Raw genomic sequence first — 25,624 nt, 5'->3', positions numbered from 1 at the left:
ACCATGTTGACCAGGATGGTCTCGATCTCTCGACCTTGTGATCCACCCGCCTCGGCCTCCCAAAGTGCTGGGATTACAGGCTTGAGCCACCGCGCCCGGCCTTCTTTTTTCTTTCTTTTTTTCTTTATTTCTCTCTCTCTCTCTCTCTCTTTCGACAGTTTCCCTCTCTTTGCTGAGGATGGAGTGCAATGGAGCAACCTCGGCTCACTGCAATCTCTGCTTCCCGGGTTCAAGTGATTCTCCTGCCTCAGCCTCCTCGGTAGCTGGGATCACAGGCATGCAACACCATGCCCAGCTAACTTTTTGTATTTTTAGTAGAGACGGGGTTTCGCCATGTTGGCCAGGCTGGTCTCAAACTCCTGGCCTCAAGAGATCTGCCCGCCTGGGTCTCCCAAAGTGCTGGGATTACAGGCGTGAGCCACCGCGCCTTTTAATTTATTTGTAGCGACAGAATCGCCCTATGTTGTCCAGGCTGATCTCCAATTCCTGGGCTCAAGTGATCCTCCTGCTCCGGCCTCTCAAAGTGCTGAGATTACAGGCATGAGCAACTGCACCCGGCCCACAAGTTTTCTTTTTTTTTTTTTTTTTTTGAGACGGAGTTTCGCTCTTGTTACCCAGGCTGGAGTGCAATGGCGCGATCTCGGCTCACCGCAACCTCCGCCTCCTGGGTTCAGGCAATTCTCCTGCCTCAGCCTCCTGAGTAGCTGGGATTACAGGCACCCGCCACCATGCCCAGCTGATTTTTTGTATTTTTAGTAGAGACGGGGTTTCACCATGTCGACCAGGATGGTCTCGAACTCTCGACCTTGTGATCCACCCGCCTCGGCCTCCCAAAGTGCTGGGATTACAGGCTTGAGCCACCGCGCCCGGCCCACAAGTTTTCTTAATACAGACACATACTAGGGAGAATAAAGCCAACACCCACAGATCTGCAGGGAGCAGCTTGGTGCTTGGGCCCTGGGCGGCTGAAGGGTGCTTGAATGGCTGGTGGTAACACAGGCGCATGCGCATATCTGCAGGCGCATGCGCATGCCTCTGACCATACTCGATGCAGGACCCGCGTTCATGGTTGTACAATGTACGTGCACACCCAGAGACTGGGTGTGGGAGTCTGGAATCGGCCTGCTTCAGGGCGTGGGAGTCTGGAACGGGCCTGTCACAGGGAAGAGAGGACAGGTGGGGCCTGGGTGTGGCCGAGCGCCTGCAGGTCCCTGTCGCCCTGCCTTCTAGGTCCACCCCAGGCTCCCCTGCAGTGGCCGCTCCATTCTGTGCTTCTGTCCATGTAGGCAAGGCAGCCTCCCTCAAATCCCCACCAGCGAGCAGCCAGGGCTCGGGCCCCACAGCACTGTTTCTTGTGTTTTCCGGCCTGGCTCTTCCCTGGCCTTTCCCACGGGCCCCTCTGGCCAGAGTGGTCCCCTGAGCTCCAGCGGCCTGAGGCAGCACACGTGCATGGTGGCCTGTGGACAGATGTGGACGGGCGTGTTTCTGTGGAGAGGGTCAGTTGGCTGACACCCGTGTGCCAACACACAGGAAACACTCAAATTCGCTCATGTTGTTCCTGGGCTGTGGGGCCCAAGGAAGTCTGTATGTGGTGAGTGTTTGGGACGAAGGCACAGAGCTCAGGGGACCGGTGTGCCTATGCAGCAGGCGGGCCGTGGCCTGAGACCTGGAGATAATTGAGGCCCTCTGGGAAGGGGACCCCAGGGTAGGAGTTGGAAGCTTCGGAGCAGAGCTGACCTCAGAGGTAACACCACCACCTACGCTCCCACAGATTCTTGAAAAGCAACGACCATAAGCTTTGAATACTAAGAAGGGACATTAAGAATACATTATAAGACTCGGGTTGCTTTGATATTCCATGCCAGTGGAAAGGCTCCGCTGTTCCCCTTCTATTCTGAAGGGTGGCTCAGCTCTCTCCCACCCAGGCAGGCCCCAACTCAGCTCTGGGCCTGCCTGGCACATCTGGAGCTTTAGGTGCTCAGCTGGATACCAAGATTGTAAGCCTCCAAGAGAGGAGGGGTCCTTTTTTTTTTTTTTTTTTTTTGAGATGGAGTTTCGCTCTTGTCACCCAGGCTGGAGTGCAATGGCGCGATCTCGGCTCACCGCAACCTCCGCCTCCTGGGTTCAGGCAATTCTCCTGCCTCGGCCTCCTGAGTAGCTGGGATTACAGGCATGCGCCACCATGCCCAGCTAATTTTTTTGTATTTTTAGTAGAGATGGGGTTTCACCATGTTGACCAGGATGGTCTCGATCTCTCGACCTCGTGATCCACCCGCCTCGGCCTCCCAAAGTGCTGGGATTACAGGCGTGAGCCACTGTGCCCAGCCCAGGACGACACTTCCTTAAGGCTGAGCAGCATGCTGCCACTCCCGGGGACATTCCTGTCTGGCCCAGGAGGGAAGGCCAATCAGAACCATTTGGAGTAGATGCCATGGGGGGCCACACAGGGGGTGGTTAGTTTCTCATTCATCCTTCAGTAATGGAGAGAACGACATCATCTCTTGGAAATTTCCCTCAAAAGGCCAGAGAATGATACTGGGGAAATGGAAGTTGAGATGGAGGTGATCACATAGTCACCAAGCTATGTCCAGGCGAGGGACTGTGGGAAGGGCTTCATGTGTGGGGGCAGCCACCCACGGAGCCGGGACAGGGTCAAAGCCAGGGTACAAAGCCAGGATGGGGGCAAAGCCAGGTTTGGTCCCCACCCCCACCAATTCCCTCTGGCAGCCTTGACTTCCTCTTGTGTGAAATGGGGACACCTGCCTTGATTGGCATGAGGCTCAAATGACATAACCCGTGAGAAACTGCCCTGGGTATAAAAGGCTCTAGTTTGTTTAATTCATTACCACTTTAATTAATTTAGGCCTCAGTTCTAAAGTTTGTAGAAATACCTAAAGGACAACAGGAGAAAAATAACTGAAGTTGTTGGACCAAGGAAAATAGGTGGGAAAGAAGAAGTCAGAGGCAGGGTTAGTCCTGTCAGCCTCCGGGAGGCTACGGAAGCAAGAGCTGCAACTCGCAGCTGGCACCGAGCTTCTGACAGCCAAGACAGAGAAGGAAAGGGGACCAGTTATAAGACCTGGAGGCTTTATAAAGAAAAAAAAGGAAACAAATTACTCAAAAGCCCAGCTTTTCCTGGTAATAATAAGTGGCTGGTATTTATCAATTTTTTTTTTTTTTTGAGACGGAGTTCACTCTTATCACCCAGGCTGGAGGCAGTGGCATGATCTCGGCTCACTGCAACCTCTACCTCCTGGGTTCAAGCAATTTTCCTGCGTCAGCCTCCCAGGTAGCTAAGATTACAGGCACCCGCCGCCAAACCTAGCTAATTTTTGTATTTTTAGTAGAGATGGGGTTTTACCATGTTGGCCAGGCTGGTGTCAAACTTCTGACCTCAGGTGATACTCCCGCCTTGGCCTCCCAAAGTTCTGGGATTACAGGTGTGAGTCACTGAGCCTGGCCAAGATTTTTTTTTTTTTTTTTTTTCTTTTTGAGATGGAGTCTCGCTCTGTCACCCAGGCTGGAGTGTAGTGGCTTCACTGCAACCACCGCCTCCTGGGTTCAAGTCAGTCTCCTGCCTCAGCCTCCCGAGAAGCTGGGATTATAGGCGCTTGCCGCCATGCCCAGCTAGTTTTTGTATTTTCAGTAGAGACGGAGTTTCACCATGTTGGCCAGGCTGGTGTCAAACTTCTGACCTTTTGATCCACCGGCCTCGACCTCCCAAAGTGCTGGGATTACAAGCGTGAGCCACCGCGCCCAGCCAAGATTTAGTTATTTATTTGTTTGTTTAGAGACAGAGGTTTGCTCTGTCAGGCTGCAGTCAGGGTGCAATCTTGGCTCATTGCTACTTTGATCTCTTGGGCTTAAGTGATTCTCCCATGTCAGCCTCCTGAGTAGCTGGGAGTACAGGCATGCACCACAATGCCTGGCTACTTTTAAAAAAAAATTTATTAAGGCCGGGCACGGTGGCTCAAGCCTGTAATCCCAGCACTTTGGGAGGCCGAGGCGGGTGGATCACAAGGTCAAGAGATCGAGACCATCCTGGTCAACATGGTGAAACCCCATTTCTACTAAAGATACAAAAAATTAGCTGGGCATGGTGGCACGTGCCTGTAATCCCAGCTACTCAGGAGGCTGAGGCAGGAGAATTGCCTGAACCCAGGAGGCGGAGGTTGTGGTGAGCCGAGATCGCGCCATTGCACTCCAGCCTGGGTAACAAGAGCGAAACTCCATCTCAAAAAAAAAAAAAAAAAAAAAAAAAAAATTATTAAATTAAATTTAATTAATTACTTAATTTTTTTGAGACAGAGTCTTGCTGTGTCACCCAGGCTGGAGTGCAATGGCATGTTCTTGGTTCACTGCAACCTCTACCTCCCAGGTTCAAGCCATTCTCCTGCCTCAGCCTCCCAAGTAGCTGGGATTACAGGTGTGCACCACCGCACCTGGCTAATTTTTGTATTTTTAAGTAGAGTCAGGGTTTTGCCATGTTGGTCAGGCTGCTCTTGAACCTCTGACTTCGTGATCTGCCTGCCTCAGCCTCCCAGAGTGCTGGGATTACAGGCATGGGCCACTGTGCCCGGCTCTGGCTACTTTTTAAATTTTTTGTAGCGATGGAGGTGGGGGGAACGTGTGGGGGTCCCACTGTATTGCCCCGGCTGGTCTTGAACTCCTACGCTCAAGTGATCCTCCCCCCTTGGCCTCCCAAAGTCCTGGGGTTTCAGGTATGCGCCACCAGGCCGGGCCAGGAAGTTATTATTTGTGCGTTTTACACATGAGAAGCAGCTCACAGGGGTCACACTCTTGCCTGGGGACTCAGTTCCATGACACTGAAGCAGGCGAGGAGCCCAGTTGTGGGAGGGGATCTTGCCCCACTCACAGAAGGGGCCACCTGGAGCCTGTACTTCTAAACACAGAGTCACATTGTCCTGCGGGTGCTGAGACCAGAGAGAATTTGTCCTGCGGGTCCCCTTAAAAGGAACATTGTGCAATGCAGTACTTCTTGGAGCAGCGCTGGAGCAAGACCATGGGATAGGTTAGCCTGGAAATGCGTTCAAGGCAGATGTTACCAATTATCTACCGATGCCATGAAAAATCTCAAGAGAACACCCTGGGAGCATGTCTTTAGTAGGCCTTCTGATGAGCCCCTGGCAACAAACAGTTGCAAAATGTCCTGCCCGGGTTGCCAGGTCCTACCAGAAAAATCTTGCTTTACAACAAGAAATCACTCATCTGGGACACCCTCCCTACCACCTTTGAGGCATCTGTTGGAGAATGAGTGTCTCAGTTTGTGAAAATAAAACTCCAGCAGGGCACAGTGGCTCACACCTGTGATCTCAGCACTTTGTGGGGCCCAGGTGAGAGGATTGCTTGAGCCAGGAGTTCAAGACCAGTGTGAGCAACAAAGTGAAACCCCATCTCAAATACATACAATGAAATACGGAAAAACTGCTGGCCGGGTGCAGTGGCTCACGCCTATGATCCCAGCACTTTGGGAGGCTGAGGCAGGCAGATCACTGAGGTCAGGAGTTTGAGATCAGCCTGGCCAACATGACAAAACTCCCCTCTACTAAAAATACAAAAATTACACACCTGTGCCGGGTGCGGTAGTTCGTGTCTGTGGTCCCAGCTACTCGGGAGGCTGAGGTGGGAGGATCATTTGAGCCCAGGAGTTCTGGACTGCAGTGAGCTATGCCAATCGGGTGTCCGCACTAAGTTCGGCATCAATATGGTGACCTCCTGGGAGCAAGGGACCACTAGGCTGCCTAAGGAGGGAGGGGTGAACTGGCTCAGGTCAGAAATGGAGCAGCTCAAAACCCCATCAGTAGTGGGATCGCGCCTGTGAATAGCCGCTGCACTCCAGCCTGGGCACCATAGTGAGACCCCGTCTCTTAAAAAAAAAAATTACACACCTGTAATCCGAGCTATTCGGGAGGCTGAGGCAGGAGAATCACTTGAACCCAGGAGTCGGTGGTTGCAGTGAGCCGAGATCGGGCCATTGCACTCCAGCCTAGGTGACAGAGCGAGACTCCATCTCAAAAAAAAAAAAAAAAAAAAAGGGAAACTGCTTACCATTCAAAAGAGGACACCCCACGATCCCCTCTGTGGTGCATGAGGGGACAGGGTGGTCAAGGGGACTGCCATGTGGATGGTGGTGGTTCTGCTTGTGACTTTTCCCCTTGAAGCTGATGCTGCAACTGCAGGTAACAGGGGGCTCTGGAGCCAGGTCGGGTTCAAATCCCAGCTCTGCCACTGAATAACTGTGTGGCTTTGGGCAGTACCTGCTCACTCTGTGCCTCAGTTTCCTTCACCGTAAGGTGGGGGTAACAACAAGCCTCATAGGATGGAGCTGAGTGAGTGTGTGTCTAGGACTCAGAACCATGATTGGCCCAGAGTTCATTCAGTGAGCAGGAGCTGTCATCATTCTCACTGGTGGTCTCTCTGCTGCTTCTGTCTCAAGGTGCTAGCGCCGTGGCTGTGGTCATTCACTGGGCCCCCATTGGGGTGGGTTTTCGGGTTCTAACCCCATTGCTGTGCACCCAAGTGGAATCATGCTTGGAATCCCTCTGCTTGGAGCTGGCCAGGCTCTCGCCCTTGCCCTTTCCCTTCACCCCAGCTCTGTTTGCTCCAGAAAGCACTTCTGGCTGCTCTGACCTGTACTGGTCTCTGCGTTTTCAGAGCTGGTGTCACCCAGGGCCCCCATCATTCAAGGAGAGGCAGGGTGTGGGGCCTGGAGACCTGGCAGCCAGGGTCACCAGGGGTCACCTTCTGACCAGGGCCACCCTGCCGGTCACCTTGGGCAAATCAGGCCCCCATTTTGGCCCTAGCATCTCTTTTTTTTTTTTTTTTTTAGACGGAGTTTCGCTCTTGTTACCCAGGCTGGAGTGCAATGGCGCGATCTCGGCTCACCGCAACCTCCGCCTCCTGGATTCAGGCAATTCTCCTGTCTCAGCCTCCTGAGTAGCTGGGATTACAGGCACACGCCACCATGCCCAGCTAATTTTTTGTATTTTTAGTAGAGACGGGGTTTCACCATGTTGACCAGGATGGTCTCGATCTCTTGACCTCGTGATCCACCCACCTCAGCCTCCCAAAGTGCTGGGATTACAGGCTTGAGCCACCGCGCCTGGCGGCCCTAGCATCTCTATCTGTAAAAGGAGGCTCTTCCCATCTCCTTCTGCTGCAGGGTTGCTCAGTGTAACTGGAGTATGTTCATTTTTTCTCTTCTCTTACCACTCTGGCATGGTGTAGGCCTTGACACCCAGGGAAAGGGACTCAATGGAACATCAGAGAAACAGAATTGATCGTTTTTGTTTTTGTTTTCCTTTGAGATGGAGTCTTGCTCTGTCGCCCAGGCTGGTGTGCAGTGGTATGATCTTAGCTCACTGCTACCTCTGTCTGTAACCTCTGCCTCCTGGGTTCAAGCGATTCTCCTGCCTCCGCCTTCTGAGTAACTGGGACTACAGGTGTTCACCACCATGCCTGGCTCATTTTTTTTGTTTGTTTTTTGAGATGAAGTCTGTCTCATTCTGTCCCCCAGGCTGGAGTGCAGTGGCGCAATCTCGGCTCATGCAACCTCTCCCTCCCGGGTTCAAGTGATTCTCCTCCCTCAGGCCTCAGCCTCCTGAGTAGCTGGGATTACAGGCACCCGTCACCTTGCCCGGCTAATCTGTATTTTTAGTAGAGACAGGGTTTCTCCATGTTGGTCAGACTGGTCTCGAACTTCTGATCCGCCTGCCTCAGTCTCCCAAAGTGCTGGGATTATAAGCATGAGCCACCACGCCTGGCCGATCGTTTCTTATGAAGTGTAGCTGGATATGCAAGGCTCAAGGCCATGCTGAGTGGAGAACGGAATCATGCCTGCCCCTGCCCATGCCCAGCTCACAGGGCCCGCAGGGAGGCCGGTGCCGACACAGCCGTTGTCCATGCTCAGAAATCTACGCTCGTGTCAGCCCTGGATGAGGGGAATGAGGTGGGGGAAGTAAAGGGTCCTGTTTGGGACCAATGTCAATCAAGCCCAGGAGTGAATCCTGCAGGCAACGAGCTCCGTGTCCCACTGTGGCTGGGGCTCAGGGACCTGAGAGGGGAGCGACTGGGACCGAGACAAAGCATGAGGAAGCCCTACTACTGCCAGGCAACAGTCTCCATGAAGCTGAAAGCTTTGAAAGCTGGGGTTCTCTGCCTCAGCCTCCCAAGTTGCAGGGATTATAGGTGCCCACCACTATGTCTGGCTAATTTTTGTATTTTCAGTAGAGACAGGGTTTCAACATAATGACCAGGATGGTCTTGAACTCCTGACCTCGTGATCCACCTGCCTTCACTTCCCAAAATGCTGGGATTACAGACGTGAGCCACCGCACCCGCCACATTTTTTTCTTTCTTTTTTTTTTTCGAGTTGGAGTTTTGCTCTTGTTGCCCAGGCTGGAGTGCAATGGCGCAATCTTGGCTCACTGCAATCTCCGCTGCCCGGATTCAGGCAATTCTCCTGCCTCAGTCTCCCAAGTAGCTGGAATTACAGGGACCCGCCACCAAACCTGGTTAATTTTTTTTGTATTTTTAATGGAGACAGGCTTTCACCATGTTAGCCAGGCTCATCTTGAACTCCTGATCTCAGGCGATCCATCCGCCTCAGCCTCCAAAAGTGCTGGGATTACAGGTATGAGCCACCGCCCCCAGCCGAGAAGCAGACACTTCTGAAGAACATTCCAGAACACATCAACGCATCATCCTAAAAGTTTTTTTTTTTTTTTGGACACTGTCATCTTGCTTTCTCACCCAAGCTGCAGTGCAGTAGCTCAATCATAGCTCATTGTAACCTTGACCTCCTGGGCTCAAGCAATGTTCACATCTCTGCCTCCTGAGTAGTTGGGAGTACAGGTATGTGCCATCATATCTGGCTATTATTATTATTATTATTTTTTTTTTTTTTTTTTGAGACGGAGTTTCGCTCTTGTTACCCAGGCTGGAGTGCAATGGCGCGATCTCGGCTCACCGCAACCTCCGCCTCCTGGGTTCAGGCAATTCTCCTGCCTCAGCCTCCTGAGTAGCTTGGATTACAGGCACGCGCCACCATGTCCAGCTAATTTTTTGTATTTTTTTAGTAGAGACGGGGTTTCACCAAGTTGACCAGGATGGTCTCGATCTCTTGACCTTGTGATCCACCCGCCTCGGCCTCCCAAAGTGCTGGGATTACAGGCTTGAGCCACCGCGCCCGGCCTATTATTATTATTATTATTATTTTTTGCCGGAGAGCAGTGGCTCACACCTGTGGTCCCAGCACTTTGGGAGGCCAAGGTGGGTAGATCACTTGAGCTCAGTTCAAGACCAAGCTGGCCAACATAGTGAAACCCCATCTCTACTAAAAATACAAAAATTAGCCAGGCGTCGTGGTGCGCTCCTGTAGTCCCAGCTACGTGGGAGGCTGAGGCAGGAGAATTGCTTGAACCTGGGAGTTGGAGGTCGCAGTGAGTCAAGATTGTGCCACTTCAGTCCAGCCTGGGTGACACAGAGAGACTCTGTCTCAAAAAAAAAATTTTCTTTTTCATAGAGATGGTGTCTCATGTTGTCTAGGCTGGTCTCAAACTCCTGGGCTAAGTGATTATCTTGCCTCAGCCTCCCATAGTGCTGGGATTACAGGTGTGAGCCACTGTGCCCCACCCCTAAAAATCTTAATTGAGGGAACCTCCCATGTATCACATACAGCCCAAGAGAAGACTGATTCATACCAAAGTGATTAATACTCTGGGGTCTCAAAAACATGTCTTAGTCAGGGACTGTGTGCCTCAGCACCGCAGCCCTGTGAACAGTCAGGTCAGAGTGGGGACCAACAGCCGTACTGCTCCCTCTCCAGGCACTGGCCATATTCTCGCCTTTTAGCAAGTGGGAATGCTGAGACCATGCCAGCAGCAAAGTGGATGAGAGGTGTCTACCCAATGCTGCTGCTTTTTTTTTTTTTTTTTTGAGACAGTGTCTCACTCTGTCACCCAGGCTAGAGTCCAGTGGCTTGATTTCAGCTCATGCAACCTCTGCCTCCCGGGTTCAAGCAATTTTCCTGCCTCAGCCTCCCAATTAGCTGGAATTACAGGCACCTGCCACCATGCCCAGCTAATTTTTGTATTTTTAGTAGAGACAGGGTTTCACCATGTTGGCCAGACTGGTCTCGAACTCCTGACCTCATGTGATCTGCCCACCTTGGCCTCCCAAAGTTCTGGGATTATAGGTGTGAGCTACCTCACCCAGCAGGGTAACACTCTTACAGCATCTAACAGCAACAGGAGGGGAGAAGCGGATAAAGATTCTGGAATGGGCCATAAATGACCACAATTCAAGGCCTGGCCACAACTTGCCCAGCCCAGAACTGTTTGAGGCTGAGGACGGCTGGGAAAGCTAACAGTCCAGGTGCCGACTGCCCGCTCTCCCCTGGGAATTCACATATGCGTGGGGCTCGAGCTTCTCTGGAAGGGCCTCCACATTCCCTTCCCTTCCCTGGTGAGGCTCAGTTCTGGGTGACACCGCATCCTATTTTGAGGTTTTCCTATAGAATTGTTCAAGTGAGCCGGGCACGGTGGCTCAAGCCTGTAATCCCAGCACTTTGGGAGGCTGAGGCGGGTGGATCACGAGGTCAAGAGCTCGAGACCATCCTGGTCAACATGGTGAAACCCCGTCTCTACTAAAAATACAAAAATCAGCTGGGCATGGTGGTGCACGCCTGTAGTCCCATCTACTCGGGAGGCTGAGGCAGGAGAATTGCTTGAACTCAGGAGATGGAGGTTGCGGTGAGCCGAGATTGCGCCATTGCACTCCAGCCTGGATAACAAGAGTGAAACTCCGTCTCAAAAAAAAAAAAAAGAATTGTTCAAGGGAGATTCTCAGAAAACATCTTGGAGGAGAAAATGTTTCTGAAAGGAACTTGAGAAATCTCTTCTCCTTCTAGAGACATTTGCTCTGACGGGGCTGGGATCTAGAAAGGAACAGATCTCATGCTATGGACCTGATTAGCGATCCTCACCGTTGGGGCAGCTGAGAGCCCTCCCTGGAGGGCCTGATTGCAGGCAGCAGCTCGCACTGTGATCTACCTAAGCCCTTCAATCCCCCGCTCTGCCACGTGCAATCCAAATGCTCCCAGGGTCCTGTGACCCTGGGTTCCTGTAGCAAAGAGGGATGGATCTCAGTGGGAGGCTGGTTTTGGACTGAGGACCACAAGGACTGTGGTGTTTACAGATTTCTTCAGAAATGTCCTTATCTGGACAGGTGCGGTGGCTAATGCCTGTAATCCTGCACTTTGGGAGGCTGAGGCAGGAAGATCACTTAAGGCCAGGAGTGTGAGACCAGCCTGCATAACATAGGAAAACCCCATTCTACGAAAAATAAAAAAAATTCGCTGGGTGTGGTGGTGCACGCCTGTAGTTCCAGATACTTGGAGGCTGAGGTGGGAAGACTGTGTGAGCCCAGGAGGTCAAGGGTGCAGTGTGCAGAGATTGTGCCATTACACTACCACACTCCAGCCTGGGTGACAGAGCAAGACCCTTTCTCAAAAAAAAAAAAAAAAAGTAAATAAATGTTCCCAGTGTGTGATAAGGAGTGAACTAGTGTGACCAACATGTCCCAGTCTGCTCAGGAGCTTTTCTGGGTGTGGCACTGAGAGTCCTGCATCCTGGGAATCCCTCAAACAGGGACTGTGGGTCACCTGTCCACAGCCTCCTGTGGCAGGAGGACAGTGAGCCAGTCTGGGATGGTGGTATGTCCTCCCCCTGCCTCTGCCCTGTGCTCCTTACACCTTTCTCCCCAAACAAGCTGGGGAGATTCTCTGCCAGGGGAGAAGGGAAGTTAGAAAAGACACATTTAAGATGAACAGAGAAGATGCAGTGAGCCGAGATCGTGCTACTGCACTCCAGCCTGGGTGACGTAGTGGGACCCCATCTGAAAAAAAAAATTGTCTGGGTAAGGTGGCACACACCTGTATTCCAGCACTTTGGGAGGCTGAGGCAGGCAGATCAAGAGTTCAAGAGATCAAGACCATCCTGCCCAACATGGTGAAACCCCATCTCTACTAAAAATACAAAAATTAGCTGGGCATGGTAGTGCACACCTGTAGTCCCAGCTACTCGGGAGGCTGTGGCAGGAGAATCACTTGAACCCGGGAGGCAGAGGATGCTGTGAGCCGAGATTGCACCACTGCACTCCAGCCTGGCGACAGAGGGAGACCTTGTCTAAAAAAAAAAAAAAAAAAAAAAAAAAATTAACCGGGAAGAGGAAAGAGTAAGCGAGTAAGCATCAGGAAGTTGCAGAGCCTGGCCTCCTCACCCTTGTGCTTATCAGACCTGGGCCTCCTGGCTGGGCATGGGCACACAGACCCTCCTTGCTGCCTACTTGGGGCTCCTGGTCTTCTGGGCTCCCATGGGGGGCCATGTGGCAGAAGGTCACATAGTGATGTCTAACCTTTCCTTGAGTGCAGCGCTCTTGCAGACGTTCACAGCAGGGCATCCTGTGTGTGCCTGATCACGTGCTCCCCCAACTGGCACCTGGGCCTGACCACGCTGTGCTGCTGGGCCCACCCACTCGTGAACTGTAACCGGAGCTTAAGCAAAATACCCACCACAAGAGCTATGCAAATAGATGCACATGCGTGGAGGGAACCAGGGAAGAGAGCCGGGAAGGGACACAGGCAGGCAGAGGATTCCTGGAGGGAATCTGAAGGAGCACGTGTGCAGGGAGTCAAGGACTGGCACAATGGCCTTTTGCCATCCAGGGGGCAGTGGCATCCGTGCCCACTGCACACTTACCTCTCCCAGCCTCCTTCCCTAGGCTAATGCCCTGGCTCTGCAGGTCTTGGTATGGGTTTGGGGCCAGGTCTGGGACATTATGAGACATTCCCCACCCTCTCCCTACCAGGCAGGAACCTCCCAGGATGGCCAGACCTGTGTGGGTACCAGGAGCCGGGGCTCTGGCACAGCTTCCCAGGACAACAGGCAGGCCTGGGCGTGCCGAGGGAGCAGGCGTGAGGGGCTCTTACACAATCCCAGCCAGGCCGAAAGGCGGGAGGGTTGAAAGGCTCCTGGCAGCTCCTCAGGCCCTGATGCCTGAGCAAGGAAACCACAGTCTGGAACTCCTGGGTTTCTGGAGGGCGGGAAGGCGGGATTATTTGAGACCTGCTCCACTCCGCCTGCCTCCCAGACTCTGTCATGCCTTTGAGGCCAGAGGGGCTGCCAAGCATGTTGGACACTGAATCACAGACTTCCAGAAACAGTGAGGCCAGTGCCCTCATTTCCCACTGCATATGAAGAGAACTTGCTGAAGACATAGTTCCTTTGTGCAGAGTCCTAGAAGCTCTATAAAGCCAACCCACTTCAGTACAGATGGCAGCTGGAAAATGAGGCGCAACGGTTTCCCAGATGTGTCAGGCGCTATTTGCAGCACTTTCTGAATATTAACTTACTCAGTTTTCACAATAATCCTGCAAGGTAGGAACTATTATTGTCTTCTCTTATTTATTTATTTATTTATTGAGATGAAGTCTCACTCTGACCCAGGCTGGAGTGCAGTGGCACGATCTCGGCTCACTGCAACCTCCACCTTCTGGGTTCAAGCAACTCTTCTGCCTCAGCCTCCCGAGTAGCCTGGGATTACAGGCGTGCCCTACCACGCCTGGCTAATTTTTTGTAAAGATGGGGTTTCACCATGTCAGCCAGGTGGGTCTCGAACTCCTGATCTCGTGATTTGCCCCCCTCGATCTCTCAAAGTGCTGGAATTATAGGTGTGAGCCACTGCATCTGGCCTTTTTTTTTTTTTTTTTGAGATGGAGTTTCGCTCTTGTTACCCAGGCTGGAGTGCAATGGCGTGATCTCGGCTCACTGCAACCTCCGCCTCCTGGGTTCAGGCAATTCTCCTGCCTCAGCCTCCTGAGTAGCTGGGATTACAGGCATGCGCCACCATGCCCAGCTAATTTTTTGTATTTTTAGTAGAGACGGGGTTTCACCATGTTGACCAGGATGGTCTCGATCTCTCGACCTTGTGATCCACCTGCCTCGGCCTCCCAAAGTGCTGGGATTACAGGCGTGAGCCACCACGCCCGGCCTATTTTTTGTTTTTTAAGACAGAGTCTTGCTTTGTCACCCAGGCTGGAGTACAGTGAATATTAACTTCCTCAGTCAATCCACCCATCTCAGCCTTTCATGTAGCTGGGACTATAGGCACATGCCACCATGCCTGAGTAATTTAAAAAAAAGTTTTGTAGAGACGACATTTTGTCATGTTGTCATGTTGCCGAGACTGATCTCTAGCTCCTGAGCTCAAGCAATCCTCCTGCTTCGGCCTCCCAAAGGGCTGGGACCACAGGTGTAAGCCACCACACCTGGCCGTCCTCTCTGTTTTTTAGAGGAGAGGAAGTAACTTGCCCAATTTACAAAAGGTAGTGTATGTCAGAGCTAGCATTTCAACCCAGGCAGTTTAAAAATACATTCTGTTGGTCAGGCGCAGTAGCTCATGCCTATAATCCCAGCACTTTGGGAGGCTGAGGCAGGAGGATCATGAGGTCAGGAGTTCGAGACCAGCCTAGCCAACATAATGAAACCCCATCTCTACTAAAAGTACAAAAATTAGTCAGACATGCTGGCGTGTGCCTGTAATCCCAGCTACTCTGGAGGCTGAGACAGGAGAATTGCTTGAACGTGGGAGGCAGAGGTTGCAGTGAGCCGAGATTGTGCGGCTGCACTCCAGCCTAGCCAACAGAGCTAGACTCCATCTCAAAACAGAACAAAATATAAACTTTGTCTGCTCTTTTTGGGATCAAGCAGATTTGTGAGATAACCAATTAGGAATAAGTTGGAAATGGCTTTAGGGGCAGGCTTAGTTGCAAACTGAAGTGCCCACAGGGCCAGGCAGATGAGATCAATGTGTTACTCAGGCTGGGCAGGGAGATGCCTGTGGGCCATCTGGACAGTGTGTAGGCCACCCAGAGGCATCCCTGTGAAAATTCCCCCCAGAAATGCCAGGCACAGTAGCAAGCATCTGTGGTCCCAGACACTCAGGAGGCTGAGGTGGGAGGATAACTTGAGCTCAGGAGTTGGAGTCCATCCTGGGCAACACAGCAAGACCCGGTCTCAAAACAAAAAACAAAACATGCCTGGAGGCCATTTGGGGCCCTTGCTCGGAGCAGCTCTAGCCTAAGCCCACTGTATCTCAGACTGGGGTTAGGAAAGGAGGCTTACCACTTGTCTTGGGGGGTTTGAAGGGCAAGGCCACAGAAGTGCCTGGCTTCTTGTGTAATAACAAAGAGCATGAAATATATCAATGAGTGGAAGTGACAAGGGACAGGAAGAACAGTCTGTTCAGAAACAGCAAAAAGTGAGCCGGGTGCAGTGGCTCATGCCTATAATTTGGGAGCCCTTTGGGAGGCTGAGGCAGGCAGATCACTTGAGGTCAGGAGTTCGAGACCAGACTGGCCAACATGGTAAACTCTGTCTCTACTAAAAATACAAAGATTAGCTGGCGTGGTAGTAGGTACCTGTAATCCTGGCTTCTTGGGACAGTGAGGGAGGCAGGAGAATCATTTGAACTGGGGAGGCAGAGGTTGCAGTGAGCTGAGATTGTGCCACTGCCCTCCAGTCTGGGTAACAAGAGTGAAACTCTGTCTCAAACAACAACAAAAAGCCGGGCCTGGTGACTCATGCCTGTAATCCCAGCACTTTAGGAGGCTGAGGTGGGCAGATCATGAGGTCAGGAGTTTGAGAGAGCAGCCTGGCCAATATGGTAAAGCCCCGTCTCTACTAAAAATACAAAAATTAGCTAGGCGTGGTGGTATGCTCCTGTAGTCCTAGCTACTCGGGAGGCTGAGGAGAATTGCTTGAACCCCGGAGGTGGAGGTTGCAGTGAGCTGAGGTCATGCCAGAGCGAGACTCTGTCTCAAAAAAAAAAAAAAAAAAAAAAAGCAACAGCAAAAGAGGTAGGGAGCTACCTGTTGCTGAAGGAACACGGTTCTTCATTCACAGCCTAAATAACTCCACGACTTACGAGGTGTCAGATGCTACACTTCCCGGTTAAGGGGAAAGTCCATGGAGCCAACTTCCACCCCAGGGTTCATCTAAAAATGCAGATTCCTCTGTTTTCGGACTTAGCCTCGGCTCCATCACTGATCCAGTGGGTAATTCCAAGTTCCTGGCAAAAATCCCTAGGTCTGCTTTTACGATTTTTTAAAAGGAGGGTTATATCAGAGATTGAACCTGTAAATGTGTTGATTTTCAGTTGGTTTTGACCTACATAAACATGTTTCATATGCTTCAACTCCGTAACTCCTACCCACCTTGTACATGAAAATGCAACATGTACCAAAGGCTCACTGCCATGTACTCCGCGGCCATTCAGTGAGTGTCTGGGAAATTTAAGTGGTGAGTCTGGAACCAGTGGGCATGAGCCTTCCTCACCCACTTGTAGCAAAGCCACCTGCATGGGAATGTCACGCAAAGCAGTTCTTAGAGGGAAATTCACATTCATCAGTTTCTCCTGGGTGTTTGACCTTCCCGCTCCCACAACGGCCTGAATCCAAAATTGTCAAGTCCGGAATTTCAGCTGTGGACACAGGCCACTGCCTGAAGGCCACCATCCAGACTAGGGGGAAGCCTGGATGCTTAGAGGTGGTACAGACAAGGCTCTCACTGCATCCAGGTTTTGTGGAAAAACAGTCCCCTCGAGGGTAACTAGAACTTAATGGATGCACTGCAGGTGGAAGGCGTTCGGTCTCCCTGTTTACGAGACGCATAATCCCTCCAACTCTCCGAGAATGTGAAACAAAGGAGGGGGTCACGGGGGCTGAGGCCGAGGAGCCCTTCCTCTCTGTGAAGAGCCGCCCCAGGTCTACGCGGCGGTCAAGACAGACTGGCGGTAGGAGGGAGGGGAACGGACAAAGAGTTGAGAAGCGTGGCTCTCCAGAACAGCATTGTGAGAGTCCCCAGGATTGGGGCGCGCCTGCCCAGAGGAGAATGCCACCTCAAGCCATTGGGGCGCCTGGGGGCAGGGCGGAGACCCAGCGGGCGTTCCTTCGCCGCCGCACGGGAGGGTGACGGCTGGGCAGCGGGTGGTGGAGCGGTATCCACGCCCTGCCTAGCATCTGCCCCACGTTTCTTCAGGCCAAAGTACTGGGAGCCCGGGCTTCTTCCTAAGTAACACTGGCTCGGTAAAGGCCAACAGTGCAGCGGCTAGACGGTCATTTGGGAACAGGGATGCGGGCCGGATGCGTGCGGGAGACGGGGTGGCGCCCGGCACTGCGCGCCTCCTCCCCGCCGGGAGTGTGCGTGCTAAGCTCAGCAAAGCCCCGCTGTGGGGATGGAGCCATCTCGCCCATTACCTAATGAAACCGAGAAGGGAGACTCAGTCTCTGTTCTAGCCCCGAGCACAAGCTTGGCTGGACTTGGCATCGTCCGCCCTCCCCGATCCTATACTCCGGGTTTTCCTCATTCCCAGTTCGGCGGCACGCGAGAGAGAGACGGCCGGAACTGCCAATGGCAGTACGCAAAGCGTCAACTTTGTGTTCGCCCGCCACTCTCGGCCAATGTGCGCTCGTCTCTCTGGAGTCCCGCCTTCCGTGTCGGGCGCCCCCTTTTGGCAGCACAGGGACGAACGCTCCCTCTCGCCATTTTGTGTGTGGCACAGGTAAATTTCAGGCGTATCTTTTTACCTATTCTGGTCTTTTTCCCCACACAGTGGATTTCTTAGTTCTACAGCCAAGTGCGATGGCAATAAGGCCGGCATAGCCTGTCGTTCTTGGATCGCCCACGTGGGTTGGATCGCTACGTCACGCCACACTTGCCGAGCTCAGCGCCATCTTGAGTGTGGCGTCTTGATGCTCCTCTTTCTCGGGCGTCCGCATGGTTCTCTAAATGGTCCCCCAAATTTATCTAAATGGCCCCCTAAACCCCAAGGATTAGTCCAACTGGCTCAAGAGACGATTATTTCCCCCGAGTAACTCTGCAATGCCTATATGCACATCGCAGTCCAGCAGTGGGATGGGAGGGTAGACTCGATGGCCCGGCGGGCCGCTGGAAGGAGGCTGCCCTGAGATTGTCGCGACGGCAGTGACCGCTCGGGACGGACCCTAACCAGAGCCCTAGAGTGAGGGGACCGCTATGCCGTGCGGGGCCCGCGGGCTGTCCCACTCGAAGGCAGGAGCCGGCATCGCTCGAGTCCCCTTGATGCATGAATCCCTGTGTGCTTGGCACGGTGCCCACTTGTTGACCGGCTTGACCGACGAACGTCGGACCTGGTGGTGGGCAAACGGGGTCGCTTGCCCACGGGACTAGGGGTGCACTGCCCTGGGCGGGCGCGAGGGCATAGGAGAGGGACGGTGCGGCCCAGGTGCCTGGGTCTCGGCCTCGTGACCTTGTTGCTCGTCGTGGGGCTTCCGTCCACTTGCACTGAGACTGTACTTGATCGAAGGCGCCCAGGCGAGGGAGGCGGGCACCTCCGCGGGTACTGGGCTGGGCACCGCCCGGGGCGAGCGCGGCCCAGCACCCCGCCTTCCCCTCCCCCGCGCTGGCAGCCGTCGTGCGCCCGCCACCGCCCCCTCTTCCCTCCCCCTCCTTCCGAGCAGTCGCGGGGAGGGCGAGAGGGGGAGGGAAAGGAGCTGGGCGGGCAGCTTTGCCGCGCTTTGGCTTTCTGCGTCAGCAGCCCCAGCAAAACAGCTGCGGGAGCGCGAGCGTCCAGAACGCGCTCGCGCACCCCTCCCCCGCGGCCTCGGCGCCGCTAAGACCCCGACAAACTCCGGCCTTGAATGACAGAGCGACCGGCGACTGCGCAGCGCGGGACGCGCCGGGGCACTGCCGCTTTAAGCACGCTTGTCCATTGTTCGGAATCGAGCCAATGAGCGAGCGCCCGCTCCCTGCGCTCAGCCAATAGCGTCTGGGCATGGGAAGCCGAGCGCCGCCCACTAATCTATATTAAAGCTTCTGGCGCCGCGTGAGTCCCCCACTGGCTGCTCTGAAAAGCCATCTTTGCATTGTTCCTCGTCCGACTCCTTGCTCGCCGCAGCCGCCTCCGCCGCGCGCCTCCTTCGCCGTCGCGGACTCCGGCAGCTTAATCGCCAGAGTCCTTGAACTCTCGCTTTTTTTTAAATACCCCGCATCGGATCACCGGCGTGCCCCACCATGTCAGACGCAGCGGTAGACACCAGCTCCGAAATCACCACCAAGGTGAGGTTGGACGCCGCCCGCCCCCTCGGGGTCCGCGCGCCGCCGCCCGGGCCACGTTTGGAGCGCAACAGCTGGACTGCTTCAAGCCCGCTGTTGCTTCCTCTTGTGGTGAAACGGCTCGCCCCCGGCGCGGTGCCCTCAGGCAGCCCACTCTTTGTGTGGTGCGGGGGAGGGGGCGGGAATTGCCGCGGGCAGACGTGAAGCCCGTCGGGGAGTGAGCCCGGGGTTCGGCGCAGAGGCTAGCTCAGTGCTCTCCAAACTAGTCTGTGAGCCGTCCAAGTGGCGGCGGGAGGAGAAGGACCTGGCTGGGGGTCGTCGGCCCGCCGGGCGCACGGAAATAACTTTGAAACTCGAGCGCGTTGGGAATCGGAAGTGCTGGGGGGCGCGTGTTGGGGCGCGGGCCGGCCGCGGGAAGTGGCTGCAAGCGCTCGCCGGCCGCGCTCCTCTTTGTTAGGCTCCAGGCCGCCGGTTTTGCGCCCTGCAGCGGACCCGAGGTGGTTTATCTGGACTAAGCCCCGATAAGGCGGATGGGGCGGCGGGCCCGAGGGCCGCGACGTCGGTCGTCCTCGCGGAGGTGTGACGGGCTTATCGGCTTTGGGCGCCCGGGGAGGCGGGGGTGGGCGCCCTTCGAGGTGAGTGCGCCGGGAGCAGCCGCCCAGCTTCAGTCATGCAACCGCGGTGCCGGGCTTGGCTGTGGAGGCGAGCCCACGCGTCGTAGGGGGAGGAAAGAGAAAGTGAAGCGCGGGGCCACGGCGACGATGGGCGCCCCCGGCGGCTGCCCGGGAGCATCGTGTGTGCCGCAGCTCGGGGCGACGCGGACCAGCACCGCGGCCGCGACAGGCCGGTGGTGGCCGAACTGGGGGGGGCTTCCCGGGACCCGAGGCGGGTTTAACTGCCAATGGCTATGAGGTCCTGCGCGCCTGGCGCGGCTCCGCTCCTGTTCTCAGCGCCGCCTTGGTCCCGCTGTCCGCCCTGGGTACGGTCTCCGCCCTCGGCGGGAGCGCAGAGGTCTCAGACGGACTGGTTTTTTCTGAATCCTTCGGCCCTCGTTCGCGCCCTGTGTGCCCCTGTGGGGATTGGCGCAAGTCACCTTGGCGTCTCTTTAATCTTTGTGCCCCTGGCGTCACCTCTGGTTCTCCCAGGGGCGACTCCCTTGGCAGAGCCGAACTCGGCCCCGGTTCTCCGCAGGGGCTCGTGGTGGCCCCTTCTGGTTTCAGTCCGGGAACCAGTTTATGGGGGGAGAAAACCGTTCCTAGCGCTGGGCCTCGGTGTTCGATTTTTTCCGAAGCAGTAAAAGATGAATTACCGCGAGGGCGATGAGTAGCTGGAGATGCACATCCCCGACAATCTCAGACTAACGCAGCCGGTTGGATTTCGGGGCAATCTCCCGCAAGACTTTGCCCGCCAAATGCAGTCATTCAGGCCCGCGAATCTCGACTGCCGGGGTGGCAGCAGGGGGGCGTCGAGTTGAGAGTCCCGCTGCCTGAGGCGCCACTTGGGCGCGTGGCACGGCGAGCTCTGCTTGCCGGCCGGGAGTCTCCAAGGCCGGGGACGCACTCGGCTGCCCCAGGCCACGTGCTCTCTGCGCGCGATGCGTGCTGAGGCCCGCGCGCAAAGCCCGCCGGGCGGGGGATGCGCGCCTGCGCGCCGCGACCTCCCTGCCCCCACCTGCTCCCCGGGGCTTCGGCCACCAGGGGGCGAGAGCGGGCGGCACCAGGGTCCGCGGAGCCGGGCGGGCGGGACGGAGAGGGCAAACAGGTGGGCCTGAGGACGCTTGTGGACAGCGACCGAGGGGCTCCCGCAATCCGGCCGTGGGACGCTTGTTGGTGTTGGCGGCCGTGTCGTATGGAAAAAGTTAAGGGACGCCGGGGCGGCATTGCCTTTTAGAACACAGGTGGAGTCCCATCCCTGAGGTGCGGTCCGGACCCCGAACCGCCGCGAGGAGGCCGGGACTTGGTCGCTCCAGGCAGCGCTTCTGAGTGGGCGGCAGGCCCCGGCCTGGGGCACCGCCAAGCAGCAGTCTGCGGCCTCTCGAACAGCGGTTGGATTTGGGGTTCGGTGTGCTTTGGCGTCTTCAGCGACCTGTCCTGGCCAGGGCTCGCAGCTGGGGCCAGTCGGTGCGGCCTCACTGGTTTTCCCAGGCTGGCGCGCTGGTGGGGCTCTCCCTGCGCGCAGGCTCCTCCCTCGTAGCCTTATTTATTTCTGGAACATAACCTGTCGCCTTCCAAGACGGCTTGCGGGGCGGAGCTCCCTGCACTTGGAAGCAGGCTGATGGGCGTGAGTGTCCGGGGCTCGTCCACCCGGCCCGACGGGTTGGAGCTGAGGCGCCGCATGGCTCCTAGCAAGCGCCAAGCGGCAGTGGGAACCCGCTGTAGCGGGTCTTAAAGGATGGGAAACCCGATCACAGACGCCCCTGCGGGCCTTCCTTCCACTGGACTAGCAGGAGACACTAGTCCCACAGGGGTGTCAGGTCATTCTCCCCATGTCGCATGCGACTCTTGGGATGGACAGAGCAGCCCTATGGACCTGTCGTTAGTTGTCAGTGCCTTTGCGTGCCCTGGGTTGCTCAGAAGACTTACTGGTTCCTTCTTCCCTTATGAAGGACTTGAAGGAGAAGAAGGAAGTTGTGGAAGAGGCGGAAAATGGAAGAGACGCCCCTGCTAACGGGAATGCGGTGAGTGTCCGCCTTACCCTCCTGAGCCGTGGCAGCTACTGCCCCACAGTTTTTCTTGCTGTACTTAAAACATACATATATATAGTTTTGCACAGTGGCAGTATTGTAGCCAATGAGGTTTACCTGAAGCGCGATTATTGCCAGTTAAATATATGTAAAAACCTTTTGAGCGGCGCCTGAACAAGAATAGGTTCCGAGGAGTCCCCCTGCTCAGAGTTTGGACTTGGCTCAGGGAAGGGGAAGCCCGAGCCCCTAGAGCCGTTAATGTGCAGGTTTCACTATGGAGCCTGGGGGGTGTTTCCTGGAGAAGGGTCTCTGGGGAGGGCTGGGCTGGGCTGTAGATGCATCGGTGGGCTCTGGTGGGAGGCCTGGGGCGAACGCTGGCCAGCCTTGGGTCGGTTGATAATGACTTGACCTGCTTTCTGCCGAGGAGAATGAGGAAAACGGGGAGCAGGAGGCTGACAACGAGGTGGATGAAGAAGAGGAAGAAGGTGGGGAGGAGGAGGAGGAGGAGGAGGAAGGCGACGGTGAGTGCTCGTCTCCCTCTCAGTTGGCGCTGTTTCCTGGTCTTGTCTGGCAGAAGGGGAAGGAGTGGGGCCTTCAGGGAGTGGGACCATGATACTAGGGGCCAGTGGACCACATGGTCCTGGGCTCACACCTCAAAGTGTCTTTCGTGCAGCTCTGAAAGCCACCGATCTGTTGCCTCGCCTCTTGGGGTCCAGCTGCTTGGACCTCTGGAGATGCCCACCTGTGCAGTGGGTATGGGTGCCCTGACAGATGCCCACCTGTGCAGTGGGTATGGCCCAGTTGCAGGCAGTAGAGGCAGAGCTGGGACCTTGTGGTCCTCCACAGCTTCCTTGGGATTTCCCTAGGAGCCACCTTAGGAGGGCAGTGTGCTTTACCTGGCCTTTGAATCTCTCCAGGTGAGGAGGAGGATGGAGACGAAGATGAGGAAGCCGAGTCTGCTACGGGCAAGCGGGCAGCTGAAGATGATGAGGTGGGTTCTAGCTTGAAAAGAAGCAGGGGGTGGGGTTGGCATCTTGGGTCTCCCCTCCCGCCTCTAGCCGAGTCTGTGCCTGAGGCACTCAAACCGTGGACAGAGTGATTCTGATTTCATAGGTGGGCATTGTGGTCCTGAATCTCAGGAATAGGAAGGAACAGGCCTGGGCCCAACTTCCCAGAGGCCTTGGGCTGTGGCCCTGGGGGTCCCTGGTCCTTGGTCTGCTGGTGGGAACTGAGTGGGCTGGATAGGGCCACTGGGGTTGGAGGGGCCTTGACAGTCTTTTTCTGCCCAGGATGATGATGTCGATACCAAGAAGCAGAAGACCGACGAGGATGATTAGACAGCAAAAAAGGAAAAGTTAAACTAAAAAAAAAACAAAACAAAAAAAAACAAAAAAAGGCCGCCGTGACCTATTCACCTTCCACTTCCCGTCTCAGAATCTAAACGTGGTCACCTTCGAGTAGAGAGGCCGCCCGCCCGCCCACCGCGGGCAGTGCCACCCGCAGATGACACGACGCGCTCTCCACTACCCAACCCAAACCATGAGAATTTGCAACAGGGGAGGAAAAAACCAAACTTTCAAGGCCCTGCTTTTTTTCTTAAAAGTACTTTAAAAAGGAAATTTGTTTGTATTTTTTATTTACATTTTATATTTTTGTACATATTGTTAGGGTCAGCCATTTTTAATGATCTCGGATGACCAAACCAGCCTTCGGAGCGTTCTCTGTCCTACTTCTGACTTTACTTGTGGTGTGACCATGTTCATTATAATCTCAAAGGAGAAAAAAAACCTTGTAAAAAAAAGCGAAAACGACAACAGAAAAACAATCGTATTCCGAGCATTCCAGTACCTTTGTTGTGTATGTACTTAGCTGTACTATAAGTAGTTGGTTTGTATGAGATGGTTAAAAGGCCAAAGATTAAAAGGTTTCCTTTTTTTCCTTTTTTGTCTATGAAGTTGCTGTTTATTTTTTTTGGCCTGTTTGATGTATGTGTGAAACAATGTTGTCCAACAATAAACAGGAATTTTATTTTGCTGAGTTGTTCTAACAAAGCTGTCTCAAAGCCTGGTTTGTCTGTTTCAGTTTCTTTAGACCTTCAGGGCACATGGATAGGAGAGGGGGATGATCCTGGGGACAGTGGGTTGAAGCAGTTGGATGTGACCTGTGCCACCAGTCTGGTGGCTGTTCAGGGACTGAGCTGCAGTTGTGGGGGCTGCTTGCGGGGCAGTCGGTGATTGCCCCAAGAAGCCTTAACTGGGGATGAGGACTCCATCACTGGGTGCTACATGGGGACCCTGGTTCCTTGGAGGTGGGAGTATAAGTCCTGGGCACTGGAAGAAGAGGCTACACATAGGACTGCCATTCTGTGGAGTGCAGGCTGGTAGTGGCACAGACCCAAGAGAACTTGCCAGGCTTCTCAAGATGCCACCAAGGGGTGGCTTTGCTTCTGCAGGCCTCACCCATTTAGCTCCACGGTGTGGCTCCCCCTGCTGGTGGCACGTCCTATCTGCTGGCCCCTTAGGCTTGCCGGTGCTTTGGTTTTCCAGGGCTCTGGTGCAGCCTGGCTGTCATCCAACCTTTGGCTTCCAGGTCCCTTAGGTTAGCTGGGCAGGCCCACCCTGCCTGTCCCTTGAACACAGTTGGAGAAGTTACTATGCTGTTTGGATTTTCACAGAGGGCTGTGAGCAGTGGGTCAGGATAGCCAACCGGAGGAAGCGCCACCTCAGCCCAAGCCCTCAGAGGTGGAGGTGAGGATTAGCGCTCACCAGGAATCTTCTGGGATCCTCCAATGAGAGCTGCAGAGGTTGGGACAGGTGCTGCCAGTGGGCCTGCTACCGATGTAGGACGTGGGGAAGCCATCGAGGGGTTTCTGCAGGAAAACTCGCTGGAGAGGACTGAGGTGTCTGCAGAGGTCTGGCCTGGGTTGTTGGGGGGACTGGGAAGAAGGGCAATGTGTGTAGTGAAGACAGCAAGAGGCCGGTTCCCTCCTGCCCCTCAGCACACCGGCTCCTGTGCACCAGGTGCCAGAGTTCTGGGGGGACCTTACCCTTCTCTGGCTGGAGCTGTCATCCTCATGGGGCCGCTCAGGCTGCCTGTCCAGCATGTCCCCAGACAGCTGCCACCAGGATTGGGGCAGGTTGAGGCTTTGGTAGGAGGGACCCTCTGACCTGTGTCTACCCCACACCACCTGCAGAGCCTGGGTGTCTGCATCCTGGTTCATCCAGGGAAGAAAGGGAGGGTCCGGAGTCAAAACACCAGCTCCTCTCTGTCCTGCAGCCCAGGGCAGCTCAGTACCGCCATGTTTCCAAGCTTGGTGCCCAGGAGAATGTCTCTAAGGCAGGAATGCAGGTGAAGTCCATGCAGGAAGGCCACACGCGGCAGACAGCACTTGGAGCTGAGAGCAGGTCTCACCCAGCTCCCTCAGCCTGCAGTCCTGCTCAGAACCACTACTGCGACGCCCCCTGAAAGGGGAGGAGCTGAGCCCTGGTCGCACACAGACGGGGCAGCCTCATTACCATGAGGCAAGAAACTGAACCTTGTGGGCTTCAGTCCTTCTCTGCAAAATGGGAACAACAGAATGAGGCATGAGCCAGGGCACAGGGCGGCCTTGCTAGGTTGCCCTGAGACACCGACATCAGCGGAGGTGCTGCCTGAGCTGCCTCATCTCGCCAAAGGTTTGGCCTGGAACAGGATTTGCTGCTGCCAGCAGAACACAATTGCCCTTAGTCCTGAGCCTGGCACACAATTAGCCACTGCCTGAGGATATGCT

At 54.9% G+C, this 25,624-nt stretch overlaps 1 protein-coding gene and 1 pseudogene across 1 annotated transcript; both read left to right on the top strand.

Annotated features, from left to right (window-relative positions):
• Positions 1 to 18,937: 18,937 nt before the first annotated feature.
• Positions 18,938 to 23,906, top strand: PTMA (prothymosin alpha). Its single transcript, XM_074398859.1, has 5 exons — positions 18,938 to 19,175; positions 21,778 to 21,849; positions 22,283 to 22,376; positions 22,773 to 22,846; positions 23,145 to 23,906. Exons 1-5 carry the CDS (start codon positions 19,131 to 19,133, stop codon positions 23,190 to 23,192), a joined length of 333 nt encoding a protein of 110 aa, XP_074254960.1. The 5' UTR covers positions 18,938 to 19,130; the 3' UTR covers positions 23,193 to 23,906.
• Positions 21,933 to 22,051, top strand: LOC141584721 (U4 spliceosomal RNA; annotated as a pseudogene).
• Positions 23,907 to 25,624: the final 1,718 nt, after the last annotated feature.

Source organism: Saimiri boliviensis, chromosome 5, assembly GCF_048565385.1.
Source record: "Saimiri boliviensis isolate mSaiBol1 chromosome 5, mSaiBol1.pri, whole genome shotgun sequence".
Taxonomy (NCBI): domain Eukaryota; kingdom Metazoa; phylum Chordata; class Mammalia; order Primates; family Cebidae; genus Saimiri; species Saimiri boliviensis.
Note: the sequence above shows the minus strand (reverse complement) of the source record. Positions and strands in the feature narration are given on the sequence as shown.